General features: G+C 40.1%; 2 protein-coding genes across 2 annotated transcripts in view; one reads left to right on the forward strand and one right to left on the reverse strand.

Moving 5' to 3' along the window:
• The first annotated feature begins 298 nt into the window (after positions 1–298).
• valopa (vertebrate ancient long opsin a) lies at positions 299–11,508 on the forward strand. The gene is made up of 5 exons (XM_030771244.1): positions 299–662; positions 2,711–2,921; positions 4,129–4,246; positions 4,751–4,990; positions 11,269–11,508. The coding sequence occupies exons 1-5, from the start codon at positions 299–301 to the stop codon at positions 11,506–11,508; spliced, it is 1,173 nt and encodes a 390-aa protein (XP_030627104.1).
• Positions 11,509–20,985: 9,477 nt separating this feature from the next.
• cfap46 (cilia and flagella associated protein 46) overlaps positions 20,986–27,892 on the reverse strand; it is a 75,444-nt gene continuing 68,537 nt past the window's right edge. The window contains exons 64-69 of the mRNA XM_030772271.1: positions 26,736–26,993; positions 25,659–25,741; positions 24,201–24,369; positions 21,720–21,883; positions 21,159–21,262; positions 20,986–21,019 (exon numbers count right to left, since the gene is read on the reverse strand). Coding sequence (XP_030628131.1) covers positions 20,986–21,019; positions 21,159–21,262; positions 21,720–21,883; positions 24,201–24,369; positions 25,659–25,741; positions 26,736–26,993 — 812 coding nt within the window. The remainder of the gene's footprint in view (positions 21,020–21,158; positions 21,263–21,719; positions 21,884–24,200; positions 24,370–25,658; positions 25,742–26,735; positions 26,994–27,892) is intronic.

Genomic DNA, 27,892 nt, shown 5'->3' on the forward strand with positions numbered 1-27,892 from the left:
TCTCCTGAGATTTTGGATACCCCTATTTTCTCCCAGTGGACAAATAACCACCACTTTAACGAATTATGAGAGGGTGCCAAATCCTAATTTTTGTTGTAACTTGGATGTATGATTTCCATGCACAAATCCGCTCCTAAAATGCGTGAAGCTTATCAAAGTGCTTAACGGAGGAATGCATCCAAAGTAACTTTTAACACGTTGTATCATGGAATTGTTGCTAATATCGCTTCTTTTTTCATTCCAGTTTAAGTTCCTATTTTTTTCCAGTGTGAACACTTAATACGTTTGGACCTTTGAAATGGAATCGTTCGGTGTGGCGGTGAACGGTGTTTCTCACGCCGAAGCGGCAGAGATTTCAAAACCAGATGACCCATTTGCAGGACCACTGAAAACAATTGCGCCTTGGAACTATAAAATATTGGCCGCCTTAATGTTTATTGTCACATCGCTGTCTTTAGCAGAAAACTTCACCGTGATGCTTGTAACTTTCAGATTTAAGCAGCTGAGACAGCCTTTGAATTACATCATCGTAAATTTATCTTTGGCTGACTTTCTCGTATCCCTTACCGGTGGCGTAATAAGTTTTCTTACTAATTACAAAGGGTATTTCTTCTTGGGGACTTGGGCTTGCGTTTTGGAGGGCTTTGCTGTTACCTTTTTCGGTAAGTTCCAAAGTTCAGGCATTGTAGCAGTAACAGGTTGTGAACGCTTGTATCAGTACCTGTCAGGCTGCAGGTGTCAGTGTTTGCGCTATGTTCAGGTGCTCCACTAATACTGGCATTGCTTTTCGGAAAGATTACAACACTTCTTCAGCTACTAACCCTTGCTGTTCAGTTGCTCATGAATAAATTTCGACAGACAGTAAAATAAATATAGACAGACAGTCCAGTAAGCTCTAATTAGATAGATAGATAGATAGATAGATAGATAGACAGACTTAACAGATATTTATCTTTAGATCACTCCGTCTTGAAAATGTGAGTTCCATCTTTTGTCAAGTGGCGATTTGTGAACGCTTCGACAATTTTTGCAAATGCTGTCAGTCAAGATTTGTGGTGGGGGAAACCACGAAACTTGTCCCATGACTGGGTTTTCTCTCTTGTGAGATTGCTGTGGAGCACTGTTAATGACGAGGGTACTTCTAAATTTGAACACGGTCGATAAAAATTGGGATGTGGACAGACTCGCCGATAGGCACAGGCATCCAGCTGTCTGGTAATGACACGAACAGCCAGCTGTGGCACTGGTCATATGTGTAGATGTCAGAGGCCATTTCATTTAGAATAAAACAAGGCGATGGCTAGTTAATGCAAAATTTGAAATGTAGTGCGCTTCCATCTAGCTCCGCTCCACATAGACGCATGTGTTGGCTTTGCTACAGAGTAGAGACAGTTAAAAGAGTTTACATCTCTCAGTCATCAGTCACTAAGCATGCCACGTTTTTCATATGAAGAATTACAGGTTGATTTTACTCAGATTTTAGCTACTTAAATACTCTGTTGGGGCATTCAAATGCTTGACGCATAAATCTGGAGATCAACCTCTAAATTAGGTCAGCTCTGGTGAATCCGTGTCAAACGAACTTAAGCCTCAGATATTGCTTTTAGAATGACTGACAAGAAGCAGGAAACAAAAATCGTTGCAATGTAGGCTTTTAAAGAATTTAACAATCGCACACTAGGTAACAGATCTATACATTGATCACATTTATTTGCCTGGTGTGGTATTGAAATCGGAAACACAAAGAGAGAGAGAGAGAGTCACACACACACACACATGCATACAATTAAGCATAAATCAGTTAAAGGAGGAGTCCGATTGGTTGATTGGCAAAAACAAATGATATAGTAAATGCTTAATAACCATAAGCCACAGATGAAGGCTTAAATGATTTTAACTTTATTTGTTTGAGACTAATATCACTAAAATGGACAGCATTATATCATCGGCTTAATTACCCCTCTCATAACTGTATAATTAGGATACAGTACACTATAGTTTGCAAATGATGTGATACAACATGTAATATGTGCTGTATATAGAGTGTAATTAGAAATATTACTTTTATTTGAAGAACAAATATGATCAATCATAAAATTTCAGCAAATTACAATGCAACTTTTATATTGATTGCATTCCCAAAAAAAATGTTCTGTCAGCAAACTAGTCAAGACTAAAACCATATTTCAGAATATCTAGGTCAAGGTAACACAGAAGTGTCCCAGTCTAAAATCTAGGTCAAAATAATAGGAAAAACAGCAGTCAGTTTAAAAAGCTCACCCACTGTTCTGTTTAGACCTTTAGACCTTGATCACCTGAACTGCTGAAAGATTTGAATGAGTTAAGTGTGTAATTTAGACACTATTTTCTGAAGTCACAGCTCTGGAACTTTAATATAGTTTGATTGCATGTTTTTGCTGAACTTGGTGTTTTGTATTTCAGTGCTGGATGTTATGGCTTAGATCCCCAAGTAGTACCTGAGAGAATGTTTTCAGTCTAATATAATGGGTCTATAGTGCATTTCTTTCATAGTTTGATGGTTTATTGATTTATTGTCACTCTGTAGTCTGTTCTGGTACACAGTGAGATTTGATTTGTGCTGTGAAAATTGTTCTTACTTTCTGAGGGATTTATATTTTCATCATGACAATGCCTTTGAAGTTTGTACAACTACAGTTTCATTTTAATGATGGATTTTAATTTCAATTAGGGATTGTGGCATTGTGGTCCTTGGCTGTTCTCGCATTTGAACGCTTCTTTGTAATCTGTCGACCTCTGGGCAACATTCGACTTCGCGGAAAACATGCAGTATTGGGACTGGTGTTTGTCTGGACTTTCTCCTTCATCTGGACCATTCCACCAGTGCTAGGATGGAACAGCTACACTGTCAGCAAGATCGGCACCACCTGCGAACCCAACTGGTGAGAGCACAGCCCTGCTGCTTATGGAGCACTAGCCAGAAAAAGGGTCAAACCAGATATGCTTTACTCCCTCTCTATTTCTCTCACTCTCATCTCTCACTGCATCTGCCTCTGTCCTGGCGTTTTTTTCTGATACAGCATTTAGTCTCTCTCTCTCTCTCGCTCTCTCTCTCTCACACACACACACACTCACACATACACACGCACATGACCTTTGAGGCACACAAAGAGCTAATTAGAAGCTGTTTTTCAAAGATAGGAATCTATAGTGATCTATTATACTTAAGTTGTGAATGAATGAGTCCCTGTGAATTTGTAAGATAAAGTGCAGAGACTTTTGACCCACAGCCTTCTGGCAGTTCTATGTGCATAGATGCATCATCACAGCCATTTATAAGAGTGAAGGCCACCTCTCCAGGTCACTGACTCATTTTAATTGCTTTTGCACCATCAATGAATAGACCAAGGGCTTGCAGGTATATGGCCGATTTTATTAATTATTTGCATGCCCCCCCCGGCCTCAGCATTTTTTTATTAGCAGCTGAGTAACCAACTGTACTGTCTTTAGTGTCTGTTTTGTCTGTTTTAGTGTCTTCTGTCCTCACATTCACCTCGAAATAACACACATGGACATCTAATCAGTATGGCTTGGGACCCGTTTAATTATTTCAGACTCCTACTTCGCTGTCTCAGCAGAATTCCTTGACTTAAGTTTTTAGGCACTTAGTCGAGTCTTTCAAAGAAAGTCTGATCGAAGAGGGAACTGGAAGTTTTGGCAGAAACACAAAAACAATGTACTTGACTAAATGAAGAGCTCAGGCTGACATACCACTTGTGAATAAATGTCAAGTTTCCTGTTCAGCAAGATAAGACTGAGAGCTCGCTCTCTGGAGTCAGTCCAAAAGGGAGATTTTTTTTCCCCTGCTTGACTTTTTGACATCTGTTTGAGAAGCTCTGTCTGACTGCTAGAATAGGTAGCCAGGGTGACCGCTTTTGCCTGTAGCTACTCAAGTCAGCAGAGTATCAGAAGTATACGTGCATTGTTGTTCAGAGAATTTTGACTGTCTGTCTTTTTTTTATGATAAAATATTAAGCCAAATGCCAAATCTGACTTCTTCTTTCAGGAAATGTCTTTTTTGAATGGTACACAGAAAGAACAATTCAGTTGAATCACTGCATGTTCTTCGTCTTCTTTTTTTTTTAACAGGTATTCTGGAAACTTCTCTGACCACACCTTCATCATCACCTTCTTCACCACCTGTTTTATCTTGCCTCTGAGTGTGATTATCGTGTGCTATGGCAAACTACTCCGGAAACTGAGAAAGGTCAGTTCAGTTCTGCAGAGACCATATTTTACACCTGTGCCCTAATGAAGGAATCCGACAAAAGCTCAGCTGGAGTTTATGCTAATCTAATGCCTGCACTCCTATAAAATCACACTTACACCGTTTATGTTGCTACACAGCTGTGTACAGCAGAGCTGTAATACAATATAGTTTCTCACTTAATTCGCATACAATGCAATTACCCGTATGTAAGGGTATACCCTTATGAAATATAGGCTGCATGTTTACTGCAAAGTCCTCACAATATCATAAAGATTGGAGTTATTGCTCAGACAGCTTTGTCTTCTGATATCAAGGTAGCTTTTCTATGAACTGCATATAACCATGAGAAATGACAATGGAATTATTTGAAGTTCATATCTAACTGGTAAAATGCAGCTAAATGCTGAATGAAACAAAATGGGATGTGAGATTGATTTCCATGTCTTGTTTAGGGTTAATGCCTGTGTCAGTGCATTGCTTATTTTCACTCTATTGCTGCAGGTGTCAAACACACACGGCAGGCTGGGTAATGCCAGAAAGCCCGAGCGGCAGGTGACTCGAATGGTGGTGGTGATGATCGTGGCGTTCATGGTGGCCTGGACGCCATACGCAGCATTCTCCATCATCGTCACGGCGTGCCCAACCATTTACCTGGACCCCCGCCTGGCTGCTGTGCCCGCCTTCTTCTCTAAAACAGCCACCGTTTACAACCCCGTCATCTACGTTTTCATGAACAAGCAGGTAATAAATCAAATTCCCCTGAGGTGCTGCCGAAGAACATTTTAATTGCGTGTGGGTTAAGGAAAAAACAAAGGGTTTACATTTATAAATGAGCCGTAAGGGAAAAAGTTCTAAGCAAGTGTGGTGATATATACAGTGCACTATAGAGTATCTAATTCAGGTAAACAAGACAGCGTTGTGCTGTGTGGAAAAACTTGTGTGCAAAATTAGGATGTGAACTAAAAGATGTGCTACTCATTACTCATTGTTCTGCCATGTTAATTAAGGAACACTCTAAGATAGTGCTAGTGACTGCATTCTGAGATGCCTCTCGCTGTTCAGTTCGTTTGTGTAGGAGCCCATTTAAGAGTGTAGTTTTCAGATGACTGTCAGCTGACTGGAAGACATGGGAACATGTTAGCAGGATATCTGGTCGAAGGGGAAAACCACAGTGAGCGTTTTTCGTTGTTGTTTTTTGTTTTGTTTTGTTTTTTGTTTGTTTATTTATTTGACATTGTGACCGGGCGTTAGCCAGTGGTTCAATAATGCATGTCTCTATGAATAAATGAAAACTGAAATGTGCAATATACATTGGCTCAGGCAGGATGGTTTGAAAAATGCATCCACTCATCCGACCAGACAAGCCCTTTGCCCTGGTGCTGTTTAGTGAGTATTTCTCTCTTTTGCTCTCTCTCTCTCTCTCTCTCTCTCTCAAAATCAACACTTTTTCATATAGACTCAATTCATCCTTCCTCATCACTAAGGCATCCATAAATCTTTTTGTGCTCTTCAGCATTCTGTTTAGCTCTCCACACGTTGAATTCAGTGACAAAATTGGGTCGCTGATGACACAGCGTAAAAAGGCCTTAAAGTGAAGCCCCAACCAAGTCATCCATTTCAAATGACAATAGCAAAAACCAGCCACTCACACATGACATGATTTATTCCACAGCTGCCAGCTGACATCAGCTTGCCAGAGCCCAGATTTGATAAATACAAGCTTTATATTTGCTCCCTAAGGCTTTATAGCTATTAGAACAAAAATGTAATACAAAAAATCTTAAATCTATAAGAGAAAAGGACCAGAGGACTCAAGAGTTTATGTACTTTCTGCTGTCAGCAGTGGAGAACACACACAGTGACTTAGATATCAACAGGATAATCTATATATTGTATTTTTAGAGATCCTGTTACAGGCAGCAATGAACCTAATACAATCTTAACTTACAGTGGCTCCCAATGAAAAGCCGTATAAGTGTTGAAAATGGAGAAACGAGGCAATAAAAGCCCTAAAAGCATATCTTATACTCAGGTTAATATTCAGTGCAGCAAATTTACTGCCCTCACTTGTTTGGTCCATTTCCGAGTTATTTTATATCAATGTTCACCTACACTGTCACAGTGACATGTTGCTTTGCAGTGTTTTTGTACCAACTCTAATTTGATATGTTTATATCAACTAACTCTCAGAGTCATTTAACACTGCTGTGCACTTCATATTCAAGAGAAAAGTGCCTATCATAATTGCCTCACGTTTTTCAAACCGCTATGGTGATCTTGGACATTACTCAGTGACATGTCAAACAGAGGTTACTTTAGAAATAACCCATGTACTCTTATGTCTCACAGAACCAGAATGAGCACAACTATGGCAAACCAGAGATCAACACTGAGCATCACAGTTAGTTTGAACCCAGTTAAGTTTGAGGTGTATGCAGCAGTCTTTTAGTCATGTAGGTCATTCATACATTTGCAAGTAGTTCCAAGACCACCGGAGAGCTGATGCCTGTTGTGATTACTGGCCTAGTTCAAAACTCCCTCTGCTAAATAGGTTACTGCATTTCTGCAACCCTCCAGGGTCCATAAATACTCAGAGAAGACCTTGACAGACACCGTCATGTCCCTTTTTGAAAGTCAGGGTGCTAGGTTGAAGCCAATGGGAACAAAAACGCCTCTAAACAAAATTTCTCTAACCTTGAATTAAATGGATGTGTCACTCCAGGAAGTGGTTTGTAAAACCGAATTCTATAAGAATACTCAAAGAAATTTCCAAGACCTTGACTGAAGCAGACATAAGCCAAGGTCAGGAACCAGATTGCCAAGCGTATTCAGGATAAATTCTCAGAGGCATTTCTAAAATGCAGTTACACTAAACAGTTAAAGTCAAACTCTGTGGCAGATGTCTCTTTATGAGACAGGTTTCCAGGTTGTTAGGATGGACTTCTGGCTTTGATGTGCCCACCCATTCAGAAATTTCTGTTCTAAGGTAAAATCCAGAATGTACAATAAAAACTGACAAAAGATTCTCATAAAAATGTAATTCTCCATTTTTGGCTTTTGTAAAGCACAGCTAGGAAACACATCTCACTGCTACGGTCGTTGAGCCAAAGGATTGCCCTCAATTATTCAAGAAGTAGTTAAATTTGATGAAAACTTCTTTTGGCAGGTCAGAAGCTTGGCTGTCAGACTGCTGGGCTATGGTTGTCAGTTGCTTCTCCTTCTGCCCATCTCAGACCTGAACATGAATATACTTTAATGTTTCTGTCTCTGTGTGACAGTAGAGACATGGGGTCTTTTCAGGGACACACACAGTTCTATAACTTCCAGAGTTTCCGCTCTGAGGTCTCAGGCCCTACAGAAGTCATACACATATGGTACAAGAGACAAAAAGAGATAAAAACAGGCTGTCAGTCACTCACGCTTTCCTCATATCCAAACTCTCAGAAAGGACCTTTGACTAATGAGATAGTAATCAAATTAAACCTATAGTGTAGCACAATGGATTCATTTTCTCTTGAATTTTCTGTGTTTATCTAGTCTGGGAATTTTGGAGTTTTTCAGCACTGAAAGCAAGTGAAACTGATTGAAGCAGATAGCTGTTATTTTCAGCAAAATTATCTGATCATAAAATCCGGCCATGACTGTCATGAAGAACACAAATGTGCATGTCGTCACTATAGCGAAATTCTTATCATATGTGATGACTTGTCTTTGTATATTGTTGGCTTCATGCTTGAGACTCACACAGACAGAAATATATTACACAACCTCAACCTTGGGGTCTTTTAAAATTTCTCTCCCATGTCCAACTTGCCTTTCTGGTCTCTGGTGTTGTAAAAAGTTGTGACACATTTTTACGCACACCTAGAGTGACATGGCTGCCTCTGTGCCCCCCGCCCCCACCCCCAGTCCTCCTCATTCTCCATGATCTACATGTAGTGTTTGATTTTACAGACCATGTTAGACTCTCACAGCATCTGCAGGACATCAGGAACAAGGATACTATCTTGGGATAGTTTTCTTCTTACATCACGGGGTCTAAGGAATCTATCATATTGGGAAAATTCAAGTTGAGCTTTGGTTCTTTCATATCTGGTGTCCTGCAGAGATCAGTGTTTGGACCTATTTTAGTTCTGATTTTTATGCTCCCACTAAGTGAATTCCTCAGATACCACTACATGACTCCACTGCTACGCACATGACACACATGTTTACCTGTGAACCTATCCAAACCACTGTTATTCATCTGTCCCAGAATAACAAGAGTCTGGATAGCAACCGTTTGAATTTCATGTATTTGGAGTTTGCAGACACTAGCCTTCCTTATACCTGCCCCCTACTAAACACAAAAAGACTGGAATCACCCAGATCACCACGCACAGCCACTTCATCTCCTTGTCTTCTCTGGCCACAAATCTCACAGTCAACACTTTAGCTTCAGGCCTGTGTCATCAGTAGACCCTTATCTCCAGAATGCAATTTCTGAGCTCTTCAGGACTGCAATTCACAGCGCTGAAGACCAGTCATACATCTTACCTCTATTGCCAGTCATAACCATGCCACGCTCACATCTCTGTTTCTCCATTACCCCAGCATGTGTCTGTGTCTCTCCTGGGAAGGTTATGCTTCATCTGGCCCATTATATGTTCTTGTCTACAAGGTCTGAACTAAATATACAGTCAGGATGTTTTCTTTTTTTTTAAATCTATTTTTGCCTTTCGGTGTTAATGCAGTAAAACATCTTGAGATCATGCTGTATTATAAAGTGTGCTATATACATAAAATCCATTATAATCATTTTTATCACATGCACACAAACAGATGAAGAAGGAGTAATTGAAGGACGTGCAAGGAGAAAATCATGGCGCTCAACAAGAATCTCTCTCCATTTTCACATACCAACCTCTGCTCAAACCTTTCCGTCACCTTTTTCTTCTCTGCCTTTGTTAATTTTGTTTTCTCTTATATGTGTAGATTACCTGTCACTCTTTCATTCTTTTCGCGCAAGTGAAGAATGGCTCTGAGAGCCAGTTGTCGAACACAATGGCACAGTGGCTCTCTGGTCACCGGATAAGTGACTGCAGAAAAGAACATGCCGCAGACAAACAAACACACACACACACACACACACACACACACACACACACACACACACACACACACACAAACAGTATGTGACCAGTATGTTAATGGCACCTGGACATGCATATCCAGATGAGAAGAAATCCTGTTCTCTTATAAAACACACTAAGCACCACCATACACTTAGGTGGTGTTTAAGTGGAGTTCCTGGAAGTCTTCTTTGTCCTTTGAGTATGTGAAAAGGATGATTTAAACGAGAAAGAATACATAGCAGTTATTTCATAACATAACCTGTTGTTTTATGTCTCCTGCTGCTTGTCCATGAGCATTTGCCTTCTGAAGTACATCAAAGCCTTTTTTATAACATCATTTTCTCACAGCGTTAGGAATCATGAAGGTTCTATGACATCATGCTGCCATGGCATAATTATCTCACGTGTGTTTACAGATTACAAAATACAGAACATTGATTTGCACAACTATAGCTGGATCTGAAGATAAAGCGTTTTACCTTCTTTTTTTTTTTAATTGGGTGAGCATTTTAGGTCTCTCTCTCTCCTCCCAGAGCTAATGAGGATGAAAGAGGACAGAGAGGTCAACAGTAAAATAGTTTAAGCTCTGAGGTCATGTGGAAACAATTAATGATTAGCTCAGTTTAATGAGCTCTCCCTGATGGACTGCAACTGGTTTGAACTGTTTGCTTTTGGCAGAGAAAGAAATCGAGACTCACACAGCAGTGACACAAATTCTGCTTTCTGTATCTTTTTTTCATCCTGTTGTGTAATTTTTGCATTTAATGTGTCTGTAAAAAGTTATAGTTGCGTATCTATAATCAGGGGTGCACATAACATTTTTGGTCTGGTTTTTAAAGGAGCACCTGAAGATTTTGCTTGGCGCTCACTTTTTACATTTGCGAATATCCTACTGAATATCCTCCTGAGCCACTTTTAAGCGAATACTCATTTTTTATGTTCAGGTTCAGTCTGGCGTTCCTTTGAAGGTGGTAGAATACCAAAGTAATTACGGAATGTAGCTTGCCTCTTGGACATGTTGATGAATAGATGAAAATATTAAAATCAGAGGAAAAATGTAAGCTAGTTGTAACCTAAGCTAACTACTCGCTGGAGCTAATCTTGGTAACTTGGAAAAAACACATCCACTTAATCAAGAATGAAGGCTACAAATTACTCACTTACCAACTGATGATTAACATTAACACATTTGTCATAATGGCTATCTTACCAGTGAAGCATGGAGAATATTCAAATGTTTTAGTAGGTAGCTGTGTCCCAAAAATGCCAAAAATGTGGGTAAGCAAAAGCTCTTCTTATTGTAATACATGCTGCACATCCTTTATTTTGACCAGGCATGCGCACCTGTGCACCACTTATGTGCGCCCCTGACTGTAATGAAAAAACCCTATCCAGTGTCTCTTAGGTGCCTGAAATGAGTGGGTAATGTCTGTTTTGCAAAGATCTAACTTGGGGTTACTGGAATTCTTACGCTTCTTATTTATACTTTGTTCATACTGAAATGTTGTGTAATCAAGGTATTCGTTAGTCCAGCAAAAACAAACAAACAAAGAAATAAATATATATAAAATCACATGATCTTCCTTTTTGTAAGTATGTTATTACTAGTGAGGATCAGTTCAAGTGACAGACACACAAACTCTGAGTGTCCGCACGGCTACTAACATTCAAAGAGGCTGTTATTAAAAATTCAAAGACATAGGTTCCACTTTCACATCAGAGTTACAATAACAACCTCTGTACTTTTCTGAAGTTCAGAAAGTGTGTGATACACAATTTTTTCCCTCTGAGTAGGCCCTAACATCGTTATCCAAATTCAGATCTTATCTCGAAAGAACTGTTATTTTTTTTATTTTAACGTTTTAACATCCATTCATATTCATGTCCTGTGTGCTGTCTCCACAGTTCCGGAAGTGCCTGATCCAGCTGTTTACCTGCACTGACACCCTCCTCCCAGAGGGGAACCTGAACCAGACCACCGAGCGAGCAGGCATGACGGGGGAGAGTAACACAGGCGAGATGTCAGCGATCGCGGCCCGGATCCCAGTCGCCGGCGGAGCACTGCCAAAATCTGATGAACAGCAGAGTGAATCCAGCTCTTTTGCCCAGCTGCCTATCCCCGAAAACAAAGTCTGCCCTATGTAGCAAAACAGGAGGCAATATACACCCAGCATCCTCTTTATCTTTCTAACTACACATTTCTGTCCTTCTGTTTGTCTTTCAGTCTGCAGACTCTATGTTCTGTTGGTGTCTGTTGTCTATGTGTATGTGTCATTGGGTCAAGTATGTACAGGGGTGTTTCCCTGCTAGCCTAAAGTGGATGCGAAATATGTTTCTTATGTTTTTATGCTACCTACTGACAGGTTTCATGATTGTAGATTTCAGCGTTCACTGTAGAAGATAAGATGTATCCTTGGATTAGATCTTATTCTGGAACTGTGAAAAAAAGTATCCCACCAAACACAGGAAACTTGAATGTTTATCGCTCTGCCTCAACTCTAAGAGGTATCCAGAAATTTCAGACTAGAAGAGACACACAAAGATGTTATCAACTCTCAATGAATTTGGAATGTGTGGTCATGTCTTTGGAGTTCTTCAAAGACTGAATGAATGAGAGATTTAGAATATATGGCTCTTTCTCTCTCTCTCCCTCTCTCTCTCTCTCTCTCTCTCTCTCTCTCTCTTTCTTTCTCTGTGTCTTTGAAGGATAGCAAGAATTGTTTCTCTGTGCTCCTTCTTTGTATAGTATGTTTATTCATCTCTGCTGCTTGGGGGAAATGGTCTGACTGTACTTTCTCCTGAGTTGTCTTTGAGTAGGCCAGACTGAAACAAAGCATGAGGATTTCAGCCTGATACAAAGACACGCAGCAGTCAGAGAAGGCATGTGGGGTGTTGTTTCTTGTTTTTTTTTCATTTAATCTGTTTCTTTTGTGAAAGTATCAACAGGAAAAGTCCACTGTTTCAGTGGAACAACAAAGCCAGATGCTTTGCTTGGCATCAACTCTGTTAACAAAGTATGTGTCTAACGAGCATCATATAATGTTAGTTTACAGCAATATTTGAACATAACACTGTGCCAACTTTTTTACTCGGTAGATGTAGCAACAGATTTGTGTCAGTGTTTTCCATAGATTTACAGCGTGCAGTACCTGAACAGACAGTATATTTTTACATATGTTACCTCGTTATTATCGACCATCCTCCTCTCTTACTGGCCTCTTTTGATTCAACAAAATAGCACAAAAAGATTTACTGTGTATAAACCTGGACACAAACACAGACACAAACAAAATTACACTTGCATGTTCAGTGTAGGAGAGGCAGTGCACAGAACCAAAAAGAGACCCAGTCGAGGGAGAAGACATAACTCTTGCAAATCCCACTGACATCAAACTATCCAACCAATTATATGATGGCCAAAGTCATTGCTCAGACCGAGTACAGTAGTTTAGAGAGATGCTTCACAAATTCTGATGCAAACCCAGGCTCTAATGGATGAATAACAGGGTGGACCAAAGTAAACTGTGGTCTGTCAGAAGCTTTGGTTTGTGGTTTCATTCTCAGAGGTATTGAGAATGAATTTGAAAGACTTTAACCCACCCAGAAATAAGGAAGACGAGAGAATATGAGGACAAACAACAACAACAACAACAAAAACAGTCTGCCTCGAATACAGATTGATACAGTATAATGGAAAAAAAAACATATTTAAAAAATGAACCGCAGTACTAGAGACATCATCTCTCCGTTCTACGTACCCACCTTGTACCTTACACTGATTGTGCTCATCCTGGCATGGTTAAAATGATTGTTCTTTGTCTTAACTTTTGACTTTATAAATTGTGTCTGCACTTGTTTCTTAGATCTATTAGTGATATGGCATCCATGCATGTTGTAAATAAAGACCAAAAATGTCTGTATTCAAGTACATTTATTTTTTAAAAGTGTCCACCGTCCATGAATTTTTAAAAATCCTTTTAACTTGTTTACCAACTTCAAAGTCAAATGTGTTATGGACTTCTGAGATGGAAAAAGACTTTTTTTTTTTTTACCAAATAGAATTTTTGATTGTCTAGTACGCCCTAACATCATTGTTCGAATTCAGCTCTTGTCTCAAAAGAACTTGATAACCAACATGACAGTCACCTCTTTCAGGTACTCTTATATTTTTGATGCTCCAACATCCATTCATACTCATCCCTTGTGCATTCATCCCTCCAACAAAAGGGTTTTTTTTTTCTTTATCTGTAAGAAGTTGGTTGTGCTCATTCTGACATGGTCAAAATTGTTCTTTGTCTTAATTTTTGACTTTATAAATCGTGTCTGCTGTTGTCTGAGACCTCTTTTAACACACTTTCTTTCACTCTTTTATATAGAGTACAGCTAAGACAAGGGGGGAAATTTTCATGTTGTTGTCCTTTATCTGCCTCAGTGCCACGGTTAAATTACACGAGGGCCTGTGGGCAAGGTAGCCATGGACACATTCATATTAACATTGACTATGCTTCTATCATGGCCATATTACTCAGTGACTTTCTCTTGCTATATCACATTTTTCCCTCATTCAAAAATTTCACCAAATGGGGAAAAATGAAAAGTAGTTCAGGGTACCACAGACTAGACGGTTGACCCCACACAATGATGAATTACTTTTGGTGTAATGAAGCAACACCCCCCCCCCCCCCCACCAACTCCCACCCCGATTTCTCTCCTCTACACCCACCCCTCCACTCTTACCTCTATTTTTAGCCCCCCATCATTCCCCAAACACCCCCCATCCCCACATTGCTTTTCAGTGTCCTCCCCCGGCTCTGGGTTAACAGGGATAGCAAAGCACGAAAATGTAGGGCCTTGTAAGTGAAGCAGAACTAGCGAAAGGGTGATATCCATCTTAAAAAATAAGAGAGGAATGACAGTGCTTTTAATGTGTTAGCTTTTACTCTATATAAATCAAGAGCAGGCTAAACAGAGACTGACCGGAGAGTTATCGCCGCGACAGACGTGGTGAGCACACCGATATCAGCCGAACAGGAAAAACAGAGGCAGGGAACGGATATAGAGATCCTATCAGAGTCAGTGTGTATTTCTTAAGACAGTTTTTACAGTGCAGCCAAAAAAAAAACAAAACAAAAAAAACCTGTTCTGCTCACCTTTTAATAATTTACTGAATAAGGAAGGTTCACGTTGGCATCTCCAGAGATGTTTAGAGGTCATCTAGCTGAAATGCTCACCCTCCCCTTCCATCAACACATTCATCTGCAGTGGCAGGACGTATCAGAATAACGGAGATGCTTTTCCAAACACAAAAAGAATCACATTTTGCCAATCCCTCACTTGACTGTAAAAGTGTAGACCATCTCCCCAGTCAGCTGTTGAATGTGTGTTTGGGTAAATTCAAAAGATGATTATTCTCAATAACTGTTGCTTGCCAATAAAGGTTCATTGCTGTGAGAGTAAATACTGACAGTCTTATTACTTTTAACACATTTAACACAAACATATATAACATGAACATATAATATACTGGATATAAGGAAATATAACTAGTCCAACAATGGTCAGTAGCAAAAAAGAAAGAAAGAAAATGAAAAAAAAAATGCAGAATTTTACCACCTCAGGCAAAAAAAGAAAAAAAAAATCTTAATATGGAGCAGTTGGATAGTCTCAGTCAGTTTTCCAGAACATTAACAAAGCTTTTGGGAGGGTGTTTTGTGTGCTTTTTCTCCCTGTCCTTGAAACACCTGAAGGATAATTGCGGAGCTGTAGAAAAAAACTAAATCTCTTCAGCCTTGGACCTCTGAGCTATGTGTGGAGGGAGAAAAAGTAGTCCACAGCTCCCACCAGACTTCCAACTTTCTAAATTATCATCTATTGTGAGAGCAAAAAGCTGGCGACAGGAAGTCCCTCTGATGCAGAACAGTGGTTGAATTTTAAGTGGCTGCTTGACAAATTTAGGTAAGAGAAACACTGAAAGTTGCTCAATATGAAATATGTAATCTCAGCAGTGATAATGGCTTTCAACAGAAGGTTTAGATTACACACCTACTATCGCGAGCTGGATACAAGGACAATTAAAAATAGAGAAAGCAAATAAGAGTCTGTGTATGACATGCACTTCCATGTCTTCTATGCCAGGGATTAAAGGATAGTTTTTGTCACGTAAATGTAAAATGACATTTGAAGACGGTCATTATTCCCTCCATGGAACGCTATTACATTTGAAGATTACATAGGACGACCTTATCAAGTGTAAAGTAACAAGTCAAAAAGTGATGTGGTATACACAAGACTTGTTTTTCATTTGAAATGGTTTAACTGCCCCCCACCCCCTTCATTGCCAACATTTCAAATTTTGTAACTTATTTCGTATGGGCACCTCCACCATCATGATGGAAGAACCACTTTATTGTCATATAGAAATGTTCTGTCTCTTTCCCATAACAAGTATATGTCATACAAACAGTGCCACCATGGCCTCCCTCTCATTTCAGCAAATCTCTGATTTGTCTGCCATTATCAGGCTCAACATCCAGGCCTTCAAGTTGCTCTGTTAGTAAGGAAGACAATGCAGAATCTATGTATTAGCAAGTAAAGAGAGAGAAGTGAGTGAGACTGAGAAGTGAGTGAGACTGAGAGAGAGAGAGAGAGAGAGTGCGTGTGTATATGTGAGGGAGCAGAGAGAGAGAGAAAGAAAGAGTTGCTATTTTGGTTCTGAGGGATGCTGCTGCGTCTGTAGCTCTGTTGTTCTTTGCTGTATATATATCTGAGCTCATTGCTGAATCTCTTTTTGATTCTGAGTTCTGTGTGGATGCTGTGTCTAGCTTTACTGTTTCAAACAGACAGCTCAGCAGTTATGAAATCTTATGCTGGATCTTCACTGCCCTTTTCTGTGTATGCTAAAGTTTCTTCGCTTTGAGTCTTCACACTCCACAGAAAACAACTGCATGTTTCACCCTCTAATGCTGCTAATCGAATTTCTTCAATCAGGTTCAACCGATCTGAAAAACACACCTTTAGCAGAGTCAGATGTTACTTATGTAACAAATGCTTCTAATCCAACGTTTTTTTTTTGTGGTGACTCAGTGTTTAGCACTGTTGCCTCACAGTAAGAAGGCCCTGGGTTCAAATGTCAGTCGCCCCAGGTCCTTTCTGTGTGGAGTTTGCATGTTCTCCTATGTTTTTGTGGGTTTCCTCCAGGTGCTCTGGTTTCCTCCCACTACAAAGACATGCATGCTAGGATTAGCACTCCTGTCAGTGACCTTGACTGAGGCACTGGCAAAAAGACCTGAAGGTCGTCCCCAGGCGGCAGCGGCAGCCCAGTGCTCCTAGCGCATAGTGTGCGTGTGCTCACTGCTGTAGTGTGTGTGTGCTCACTGCTGTAGTGTGTGTGTGCTCACTGCTGTAGTGTGTGTGTGTGCTCACTGCTGTAGTGTGTGTGTGTGTGCTCACTGCTGTAGTGTGTGTGTGTGCTCACTGCTGTAGTGTGTGTGTGTGCTCACTGGTGTTAGGAGGCTGCATTTCACTGCTCACTGCTCACTGTGTGTGTGAGACAAATAAAGTACTTCTACTTCTTCTTCTTTTTTCAAATTTTGATTATTCTCAGTTTGGATAAATACTACAGATAATTTCGCCCAAACTTTAACAGGTCCGAAATAGACAAGTAGAACCTTACTATGATGACCCCCCCCCCCCCCCCCAAAAAAAGATTTTAAGGCATGGTCTCTGCGACAATGTGTTTGCTACAGTCAAGGGATCAGTGCTATCAGTCTGTATAGACTGTCTCAGTGCTGATCAATACAGTTGTACCCGACAGTCAATCAGCTCTAACCTTCACTGTGAAGCTCCAAAACGTTCATCTCTGTCCCAGTTTTCCAAATGCAATATCAGGGGCCTCATTCATCAAACTCTCTGTGTGTCTGACTTCAAATTTCACTGTACAGTAAAAACAATATTCCTGTGCACATCTGGAAACAAACAAACAAACAAATAAAGAAAAAAACCCTGCTTATTTATGGCTTTACAGACTCTGTTGAACTACGTTCATCGTATTGATCTACACATGTGAGCAGAGCAGTCTACACTGTACCTGCACACTCTCAAACCTAATCTACCTATCTACCTATCTATCTATCTATCTATCTATCTATCTATCTATCTATCTATCTATCTATCTATCTATCTATCTTCTAATCGTATTTCAAAACGATGACGGATCAATCTTAAATGACTAAAATGACCACTAAGCAAAAGCTCATCTTCTGCTGCGAGATCTATGTGGTCTGCGAGGTGTGGTATCCACTGGGAGCTGCATTAGAGAAGCACAGAACATAGCTGGACATAATTATGAATAAGTTTTAAATTTTTTTTAATTGTTCACATCATGCCGCAGGATCCCAGGTATTTGATCTGTCCTCCTCTGCCTCTCACTTCACTGACTGCTTGGGGCTGCACCTGTTCCATTCAGTAGCCTGGGTCTTGCTCACAGTGCTTGAGGGGATTTGTAACGGACTTTTTCTTGGTTGTGGTGTGTTATTACACCCCAGTATGACTTCTCTAATCTACTCTCAGACACACAAGGCCTTTATACATCTCTGTCCTCAGAGCTTTCCAGCTTCTCACTTCTCATACCTGGTCTTTGGAATGAGTCCCTCTGTTGCGGAGAAAACTGCAAAATGTCTCCTAATCCTCCAACGTGGGCTGAAAACGTATCTGATTAGGATAACCTCAATATCTCTAACCAAATCTCTCTTAACTAACACCCCAACAAGCAGTTTTGAAAAGGAAAAGAAAGTATTGTCTATCTGTGATAATTACACCTGGCACCTTTTTTATGGAAATATACTGGAGATATATTGCTGTCTACCCACTCAGGCTGAGCATTCTTCTTCTGGATTGCTCTTTGCACGGACGTCTGCTATATGAACAACATTGTAAACTGTAATTGTAAGGTTGTTGTGCAACACAGTGAGTTACAATTAATGATGTAGTGCAATTAATTCAGCTTATTGGGACACTGTCAATCTATGTTTGCAGGCTGTTTGTGTTTTGCTTATAATAAAGGAAAAATGATGTTTGGTTAGGCCAACAGACCGCACACTACCGCTAAAGTTATTTACTGTTACAGTGAAAGGTCAGGACACAACTGTTTTTGATAAAAGTTAACTGAGTGTTGTGTTTTGGTGTTTATCATTTCCTGTAACAAAAAACAAAACAAACAAAAACATGTTTCATATTTCAACAAACCTGCCTTAAGTGCATAACATTGTATTTTTTTTTTTAAACCAAAGAAATGCTTTGCCTTTCCTCTTCCAGGATCTCTTGCAAGATCTGTTATTGAAGCAGAGGTAGGAATATTTCTGTATCACACTGAAAGTTTATGAATAAAAATTTGATTTCAGCGTATGCACAAATTGGGTTCAAATGGATGTGTTTTCACAGTTGATGAGCACACCTTTAGATCTATAGATCCAGTGGATGATCAATAGCCTTCCAATGCTAATCAGTTATAACTTATTCATTAAATTTTGCGACATATCCCTGCTGTGTATCCTCATTGAATATAGGCTTTGTGATCTTTCAATGGGAAGAGAGAGACTGGGGGTCGAGCGTGGCTAATGATTTGGCTAATGATTTGTTAGATAATGATTGCATAATCTGCCCACTGGATACATGCAGTGTCTGCGACGCCAAAAGAGCTGACTAACGTCTTATTTCGGTCGGACACAAAAAAGTAGAAAAAAAAGGAAAAAGAAAGAAAATGGACTCTACAGTATCTGACAACGAACAGGGAGAGATTTCATTAAAAAGGAACTCATTTTAGGGACTCGCTTCTCAGTGAAAGAGGGTTTTTTTTTTTTTTGTTAAAGAAAATTTTTAATTTTTCATCATGTATGTGTAAGCTGCTGTAAACATTGATCAATCACTGTTAAATTGTCAATAAATGTTTTATTTCATCTTTTTCCAGGGCCAGAAAAAGGAGAGGAAAAAAAAACAAAACAGAGATATGATCAAAGCGCAGGTTTAAAAGCTAGACACTGCTGTGCTTCAAACACAAGCAAATCACATTTCAACTTAGCAAACCAGAGGTTTGGATTTGTGTAGTCAGTCATGCATGTGTGTGGAGGGAAATGAATGCTTTTTGAGGACTTTCTTTTGAAGCTCTTCTCTGGAGAATGGTCTCAGGCCCTCCACATCACTCTCCTCCTCATTCACGGCACCATAACTGAGAGAGGAAAAAAGAGAGAGAATAAAATCATAATAAAAAATAAAATAATATATTGATAAATGTCTGTTCAGACATTGTCAGTGCCATGACATAAATGGTCCATACTGATATTGCATGGATAAAAAACAGTAGCAACAGGGTCTGAAAACTGTGTTGCTTGAATAATAGTATGCATTTCCTTTTCTTTGGGGGGTATTGTACATTGTTTCTGCGGGGACAATATTCACAGGCTCTAGGGACTTGCATACCTTTACACTTATAATCTGCTATTCTCAGACATCTTTGTTAGCAACACTCTTTCTGTAGTACTATCTTTTAAACAGTTTGTCCTGGGAGTTCAGGTGCTTGAATGGGGTCAAACTAGTGCATGCTTGCAATTTCAAACAGGCAAGTCTAAAACAGGAGAAATGAGGGAAAATTCTAAAAATGAAACAATCAAAATGTAATAGTGGAATACACCCAAACATTAGCAGCATCCATAATCTCAGACGACAGCAACAGAGAAATTAATTTCTGCATAAACCATATAAAACACACAGGGCGTGAGATATGTATCTTTGAAGCTTGAATATGAACCGCTGTTTCATTCTGTGTTGTACTTTTCTCGCTCATAATGTTATTTTGGTTTTATGGGAGAGCAGGAAGTCTCTCAGGCAGATGCTTTTCCTGCTGCTCATGGCTTTCTCTGCTGTGCAGTTTTGCTAAAGGGCAACTCAGAAAAATAATTATCTGCCAGTCATTTCCCAAACTGCGGCCAAGCCCGTTTCTGAGTTGCGAAAGAGAATATCAATACCAATCTCTGTTGAATATTCTCCATGATTTCACATAATGCAGACTTCTCTTAACGTTCACCTGAAATCAATACAGTGATCTCAGCCAATTAAGGAAAATTATTACAGGGTCAAAATGCGCATTTTCTTCTGAAGCAAGTATTTCACTTAGCTGCAAGCATGGCATTGTAACATGCATTGCACACTCTGTATACTTGGTCTAATTGACCAAAGGATTCTATTCTGAAGCAAGTAGGCTTGACGATATGGACATTACAGCCACAAATGAGACTAAGAGCACTGAATATATATTGATAGTAATATAAACTGTGCACAGTCATGGATAATATATGTTTTGAAAGCAGTTTAGGCAAAAATTTGGCAAAAAACAGTGATAAAATGTATTTCATCTCCAAAACACATTGCATTAAAGCTCATATTAGTTTAGATTTCACATGACAGCTGAAGTTGTGCAGAGAAAAATCTGTTCTGCTGTAGCATTTACTAATGTATTTGGTAACACAGCGAGTGCAAAGTATAACCTTAATCACAACGCACCAATTACAGGTCTACATATATTTGCCATCAACATATCTACGTGCTGAAGACTTCTGTAAATCTCATAGGCTAACTGATTATGAGGTTGTCAGAGATAGTGCATCTGCACAACAACAAAAGACACATTCTCACACTCACACTCTCTCTCCCTCTCTCTCTCTCTCTCACACACACACACACACACACACACACACACACACACACACACACATACATGGCCTGTGTTTCACTGAACATCATACCTGGCCCCAGGAGGTTGAAACTCAATATCTGGAAGCTTGATTGGTTTGGATATTCCCAGTATAGAAGATATGGACTCTATTTTCTCACCAGAGCTGTGCATGCCCTATGGGATGTCCAAACATTAGCTGTTTTCTCTGACACACTGAACTTAAAGCACATGGAGGGTCTTCCATTAGCCCACCACATCTGAGAGCTACAGGGTAATTTTCAGATGCAGGATATTGTACTTTGTTAGTAGTCATGGTATTTGAATGCAGTGTATGTGTAACATGTGAATAAAGTGCTGTTGGACTAATTGCGGATGTGGTGTAGTCATAACAGTGCTTGTGTATGGTATTATGACAGTGCTCTTGCTGGGATAACAGTGTTTTGTTATGTAGTTGTAATTCTGAAATTTATATGTTACATATACATTTGTTTTTTGGACATTTGGGTGTCATGGTGTTGTGACAGAAAATATTGGCATCTGTATAAGTTTGCTTGAATTCTGTGCTACAATAAGAGCATTTTACAAAAAAACCCAAAAAAACATTTGATTTCTGTTGGATTACTTAACTCACCTGGTACACTTGGAAAGAACGGATGGTCATGAGTTCAGTCACACGTTGCTCTGTTTGTCCTAACAAACTGAGGATCGTTGTGGTAACGCTGTCATCAGTCCACTCTCCACCTGTCTCTAAGGGGATGTGGTCGATACCAGCCTGAGAGGCTAAACCCAGCACACCTGCTCAGATTAACAACAAAACCACCTTAAATATAATATCCAGCCAACCTAAAAACCTTGCAGAATATCACCAAATAAGCTACAATTTGGAGTGTGAAATATATTTTTCCTCTTAGGATGCAGAATATTTCACCATATATCAGAACAGCTGTTCTGTGAAAATTTCAAAATGTTACAAAACCAAATGTTTGTGAATGTGTTTTTACTACAACAACTGATGTGGGGTACTGTAAAGATATTAAGCACAAAGCCTGGTCATAGATGTTTCTCTGTTTTAGTTTTGCAGGGGTAGTCTATTGCCTTGGAACGTCCTTGTTTTCTGAGATGCTGTATTTGCCTTTGTCTTTATGAACCCAAAACAAAGTCCTGATGAAAAAAAGTGGTGTTGGCCTGGTCCACTTCATCCTCCTCTGCGTCTTAAATTAATGAGCCAAGCAGGTAATAATCCTACCACTTACTGAGACCAGCAACAAGAGACTTCACACTCCACTGAATCTACTCCCCTCTCTCTTTCCTTTTCATCTCTCCTCACCCCTTTCTCTCTGTCTCTCTTTAACTCTCTCACACGCACACACACACTCTCTCTCCACCCTTTTCCTTCTCTCTACCACCTGCTGTCATCTTTCTTCCCTCTCTCCATTTCTCTCCAGCCCTACTCACTGCTCACTCTCTCTCTCCCTCGATTAATTGTTTTGGAAAAACCTTCCCTAAAAAAACAGCCTAATTTGATTTACAAATGGAGTGTAGCATGAAAACCTCATTTGAGTGGTTGCCCTGACTGCACCCTTGTGTGCAGCATCTGTGTGAATAATGATTCTATACAATGGTAAGGGTTCTATCCCTTGTCCATGAAACTTGTGCAGTGAGAGTCAAGGGGTGCTTGAGCTTGTACGACTTTAAATGTGCACTTTGTGTGTGTGTGTGTGTGTGTGTGTTTTGGGTTTTATTGCTTTGGTAACTAGGTAACCTCATTATACAGCCTAAAATGCCTCAGGATATGTCACCATGGTTTACATAACCCTCAAAATTACGCTGCTGTTTCAGGCATGATTTCACAGACTGCAAACTAGTAGACTAACAGATAGGCAGGCAGAGACACACAAACACACATGTATATACATACACACACTCAGTCACACACATATGCACTGAAAGACACTACACATGCACACACACACACACGTATTTGCGAGGTGTGGCATTTATTTATTAGTTCCCTGGTTTGAAGCTAAAGAGAGAGCTTTAATGAGATAACTGGACAGAGCAGAGACACACTGGAACCAGCAGTTTTTCCTTCACTAAACAGCGAAAGAGTCATTTGGGGAGGGAAAAGATCATGAGAAGGACACACTTGTGACCATCTCTCCAGCCCATTTCAACACTTCAGACATCAAAGTGCTGCTCCAAAGCCATCAGAATGAACTGTTGTACCACTGAGCTCCAAAGGGAGGAAGCCTGTTGTGGATATTCATTTGAAATGTGAAAGAACTGTGTGGTTTGACAGGTTACATCAGCTGATTTTTTGTCAACACTGATTCTCCCACAATCATTATAATTAAATATGTCAGTGAATGAGCGAGAGTAAAAACTTTTGACACATGTAGCGGATCCATGCTTCATTATGACAGTTTTTGTGTCTGTGGGCTGGTGCTTTGTGGCTTTTAATCAAAAAAGCAGTCAGTATGTACTGAATGGGAGAACACGAGGCACTGAAATCAATTCTTGCAAGCTGCTGATTAATGGGTAGTTTGTAGTGTATTTGTCCTAATCCATTAAGATGATGAAAAAAAGCCTTACTGCACTGTAGAAAGCCTGAAAAGGGGAGCGCCCCATAGTGCAACGTAAACTATGATTTCCACATCTGACTTTGAGAAGAAACTCGAGTTTTGTGGAAGGTCAATGCCTGGTTGGATTTTTTATGGAGATAGGGTATTGGGCGGTTAAGCGGGGGGAAGGATGTGCCCCATGAGATGAGCGCAGAGTAGGAAACCTCATCAAATTCTACTAACACCTGCAGTATAAGCCAATGACATGCACCCTTTCCATCTAAACTCAGGCCTCCCACTAGCTGGTGTTATGCACTCATAGAAAATAAAACAAGGCTGCATAGGAGATCAGAGTGTATAACTTGAAGGGAAATGTTCAGGACTTGAGGGGGCGAGGTGAGAGGCTCTCAGAGAGCAAGGGTTTAATGAGAGAAGACCAGTCTAAGCTCTTCGTGATATGGGGCTTAACGTTCCTTAGCATCGGATGTTCTGGAATAGAGCCCCATAAACCTATTCTTTCTTTCCTACGTGTCACATCAGTGCTTGCGTACCTGCTTTGACCAGGCTCAGGGTCCGGCTGTACTTTCCCACAGCTGTTTGGAAAGCTTCGGAAACTTGGGCGGCCCGCTGGCAGCTCTGACCCAGCTCCCAAATTTGGTCCCGATACGATCGCTCTTCTGCTGACACGCTCCTTTCCTGTAGCTCGATAATCTTCTTGAGCTGAAAACAAGAGACGCACCCCCTACCTGTATTTACTGAGACAGAAACACCTTTTAAAGAGCCCATACTTCATTTTGAAGGCTCCCCTCGCATGCTGGTGCTCAGTATTGACTTTGTGCAACGTTTAACAAAAGGTCAAAAAGTTCCCTAAAATCATTAAGTCATTCCGATGCGAATACACATTGCACGCCAAGTCGTGAGAGATGGAAGACTAGGTGTTATCTATGGGAGATCGATGACTGTGCTCAATTAGCGTGTCAAACAGTGGGAGTTTGGAGCTTCTGCTCAGCTAGGTCTTAAGTACTGCACTGTGGCTCACTCAATCAACTGGCGGATAGACATGTCTACTCCCAGCAACACAAATATTCACTTCAATATAGGTCCAAATAATTGGTCAAGTTATTGATGTACACATTCATAATTTCTACAGAGGTAATTTATGTGTAGTTATGTTCAAAATGAGGCTAAAAGTGCCTAAGTGTGGATTTATTTTTTAGCTTACATGCAACAAAATGTGACAGTTTGCAGAGCACTGTGAACAGCAAAAGAAACAGAATTGCATCTTTTCTGTTGTAACTTGGATCACATTGTGTGTAAAAAAATGTATCCCAAGACTTTTCTTCGTCACTCTCAATGCTACAGTTTAATCTTGTGATGACCTTATCTGGGTGAATTTTTTGAAGAAACGAAAAGCAAAGATAGCTGTACAGAGTGTTGAAATTACAACTTTTACCAATTCTTGGCATTATCTTTACACTCTGATGAATCCAAACTCCACCTATGAAAGCAAGAACCAAACCATCATTTTGTTAGTTTCAATGAAAGGCTGATATACTTCATGTGACTATCTAGACAGTGTGACTACCTTTGTGTTGTTCAACTACGTATGTGGACCAACTGAGAATGGAGGACAGTATGGAGTTCACAGTAACAACCAGACAGTACTCAATCATCTACAGATAGTAGATAGTAGATAGTTTCCATACAATCTTACTGTATCCTGCTGTGAAAAAGTAAATATATAGATGGCATTCCACAGTAGAACTCACACAGACACAACAAGGCTTTGATCAAACTGTGTGGATAGCCTCCTCCAAAGTAGCATATATAGTAGTCTAGCTTGAGAACTGTGATCTCTCTCTCACTCACTCATCCATTCACTCAGTCACATACACACACACACACACACACACACACACACACACACACACACACAAACAAACATACACAAACATACACAAACGCTCCCGGAGCCAGAGAACACTTTCTCAAATTCTCTTTTACAGTACCTGATCCACCTCTTTGCTGATGTCCACAATCTGTCTGTTCTGCTCTGATACATAATTGAAGAGTGCAAAGTTTAGGTCCTCTCCTGGGGAGGGAAATTGGAGATGAGAAGATGTATGTCTGACATACCAGTTCACTTCAGGTACATTCTTTAAGACGACCTGACCATAGCCCTCATCACAGTGATAAGATGATGAGAGGCTTTAACATTTATCTTCTCATTTTGTTACAACGGTGTTATAAAACACAAATAAGAATGAGCAAATCAGAAGAATTCTCCCAGATAGTTGGATTAAGATAAAATCATGTCACTTGGTTGCAAAGCTTTTGGATTGACATAGCAGCTAATTGTGCTAATAACTGACGTTCATTCACCTGTTGTGGCTATGCTCTGTGGAGTATGATTAGACCAGTCAGGCATATTTTACCTGAAATGACCTTTTAAGAACTTAATGTACTAAAGTGAAGTTATGTAGTTAATATGATTTCAGAGGCTTTGGGTAATCGTCGGTGATCTGCCTGTCCTATAAATGCACCTTAATGCTAACCGGCAATGCTAATTATCTTCATTGATCTTTTCTCATTTTCTCTTGACCCTGTGTGCGTGCAAGTGTCTTTTGACTCAATCCCTCAATCCCTTGACCCTCTTCTGTAGATCTCTAAAAAAGGGATGAAGGAAAAAACAGTTTGGTGCAACATAGCAGATTCCTCACTGATCAAACCAAGATGTTATCTGGCATCTTTACTAATTTACAGATAATCATCCATTTCTTTCAGGCTTGAAAGAAGGGTGTAGGTCACACGTAGGCAGCACTCTACACTCGCAGCGTGTGTGTGTGTGTGTGTGTGTGTGCGCTCCAACTTTATACACACTGACTCAACCAATCAAGATTCTGAATCAACTAATCAAGGCTCTGTTCTGTAGCCTACACCAGAGTCTGGTGTGCTGGATTGGAGCTGGAGCAAAAGTCTGAAATCACTGGCTTGGATTAGAACCAGGCTGATCATTTCTGGATTGGAGTCATATATCATAGTGAGAGACTCTAGCTTTGAGACTGGACTATTACAGTTTGTCGTACTCTCCATGTAGGTTTCATAGAAGATCTGGGCATCAAAACCAGCAGGTGGAGCTTCCTGGGCTTTCTGCTGTACCAAGGCAACGTGGGCCAGTTCTCTCAGTCTGTCTTGCTCCTCCTCCCAAAGGCCTTGCATGAAGGTGGAGCGCCGTCGACGCTCCGTTAACCTCCTCCCCCTCCGCTCCACCCCTCCCTCTGCCCCAAATCCAGCCACTGCCTCCCTGAATATGGGTCCCACCAAAGTACAGCGCCTCCTTGCTCCTAGAAGATAAGAGAACATGGGATTGTTTGAAATGTGTGCTTTTACTGATTGTATTTCTTCAGCGAGACTTCAGAGCTGGGGTATCCAAATTCTGTTCTGGAGGGCCTTGGTCCTACTGTTTTCTCCGGTTACATCTTAGTCAGTTTTTTTAAACCTATAAAATACATATATGCTATATATATATATGCTCTCCACAATGGTGGTGGTCCTGCTGGACAAGATATGAGGTACATTTACACATCAAAGTTTTACAATTTGAATGAGAAACCATTTAATTAATTTAAAAAATTTAACTCACTGCATCATCAGAGGACAGGAAACACATAATATCTAAATGTGCTTTAAAAAAAAACAAAAACAATAAACAGCGAAGGACAAATGGAGACTTTTAAAAACAAGTTATGTCAAAGAGCTTTACAGGAAGTCACTCTGGAGGTACAGGAAGGACAAAGGACAAAAACTTCACCTGTTCTTGAACAAAAAAACTTTTTTTCACTCTTCTAGGAAAGAGATATTAAGCTGTGTCAGCATGACTCTCCTTCATTGAGTGCCAAGCTCACACATTGACGGCTAAAGGCGATAAAACACCTGGATTTCAGCCTTCTTTTAAATGTGTCTACGATAACCCAAAACACATCATACTGTGTGCTGTTTGCACCCTCTGGCTTTGCTGTTCCCTTTGATTCTGGCCTCTTTATCTTTCACTACTGTCCACTGAAAAGTTCTGACTGTGTCCATAACCTGTGAGTACAAACAGAGCCCTACGAAAGAGGAACTGACTTCTAAAGAATTTAAGGCTTACTAAATTTTTACAGACTGATGCAGTTAGATAGGGAACAAAGAGCTATAAAGTGGAGCAAATTTGGCAGCAGGGCAAAAGGCATTTTATGTACTGTTA

Source organism: Chanos chanos, chromosome 4, assembly GCF_902362185.1.
Source record: "Chanos chanos chromosome 4, fChaCha1.1, whole genome shotgun sequence".
Classification (NCBI taxonomy): Eukaryota; Metazoa; Chordata; class Actinopteri; order Gonorynchiformes; family Chanidae; genus Chanos; species Chanos chanos.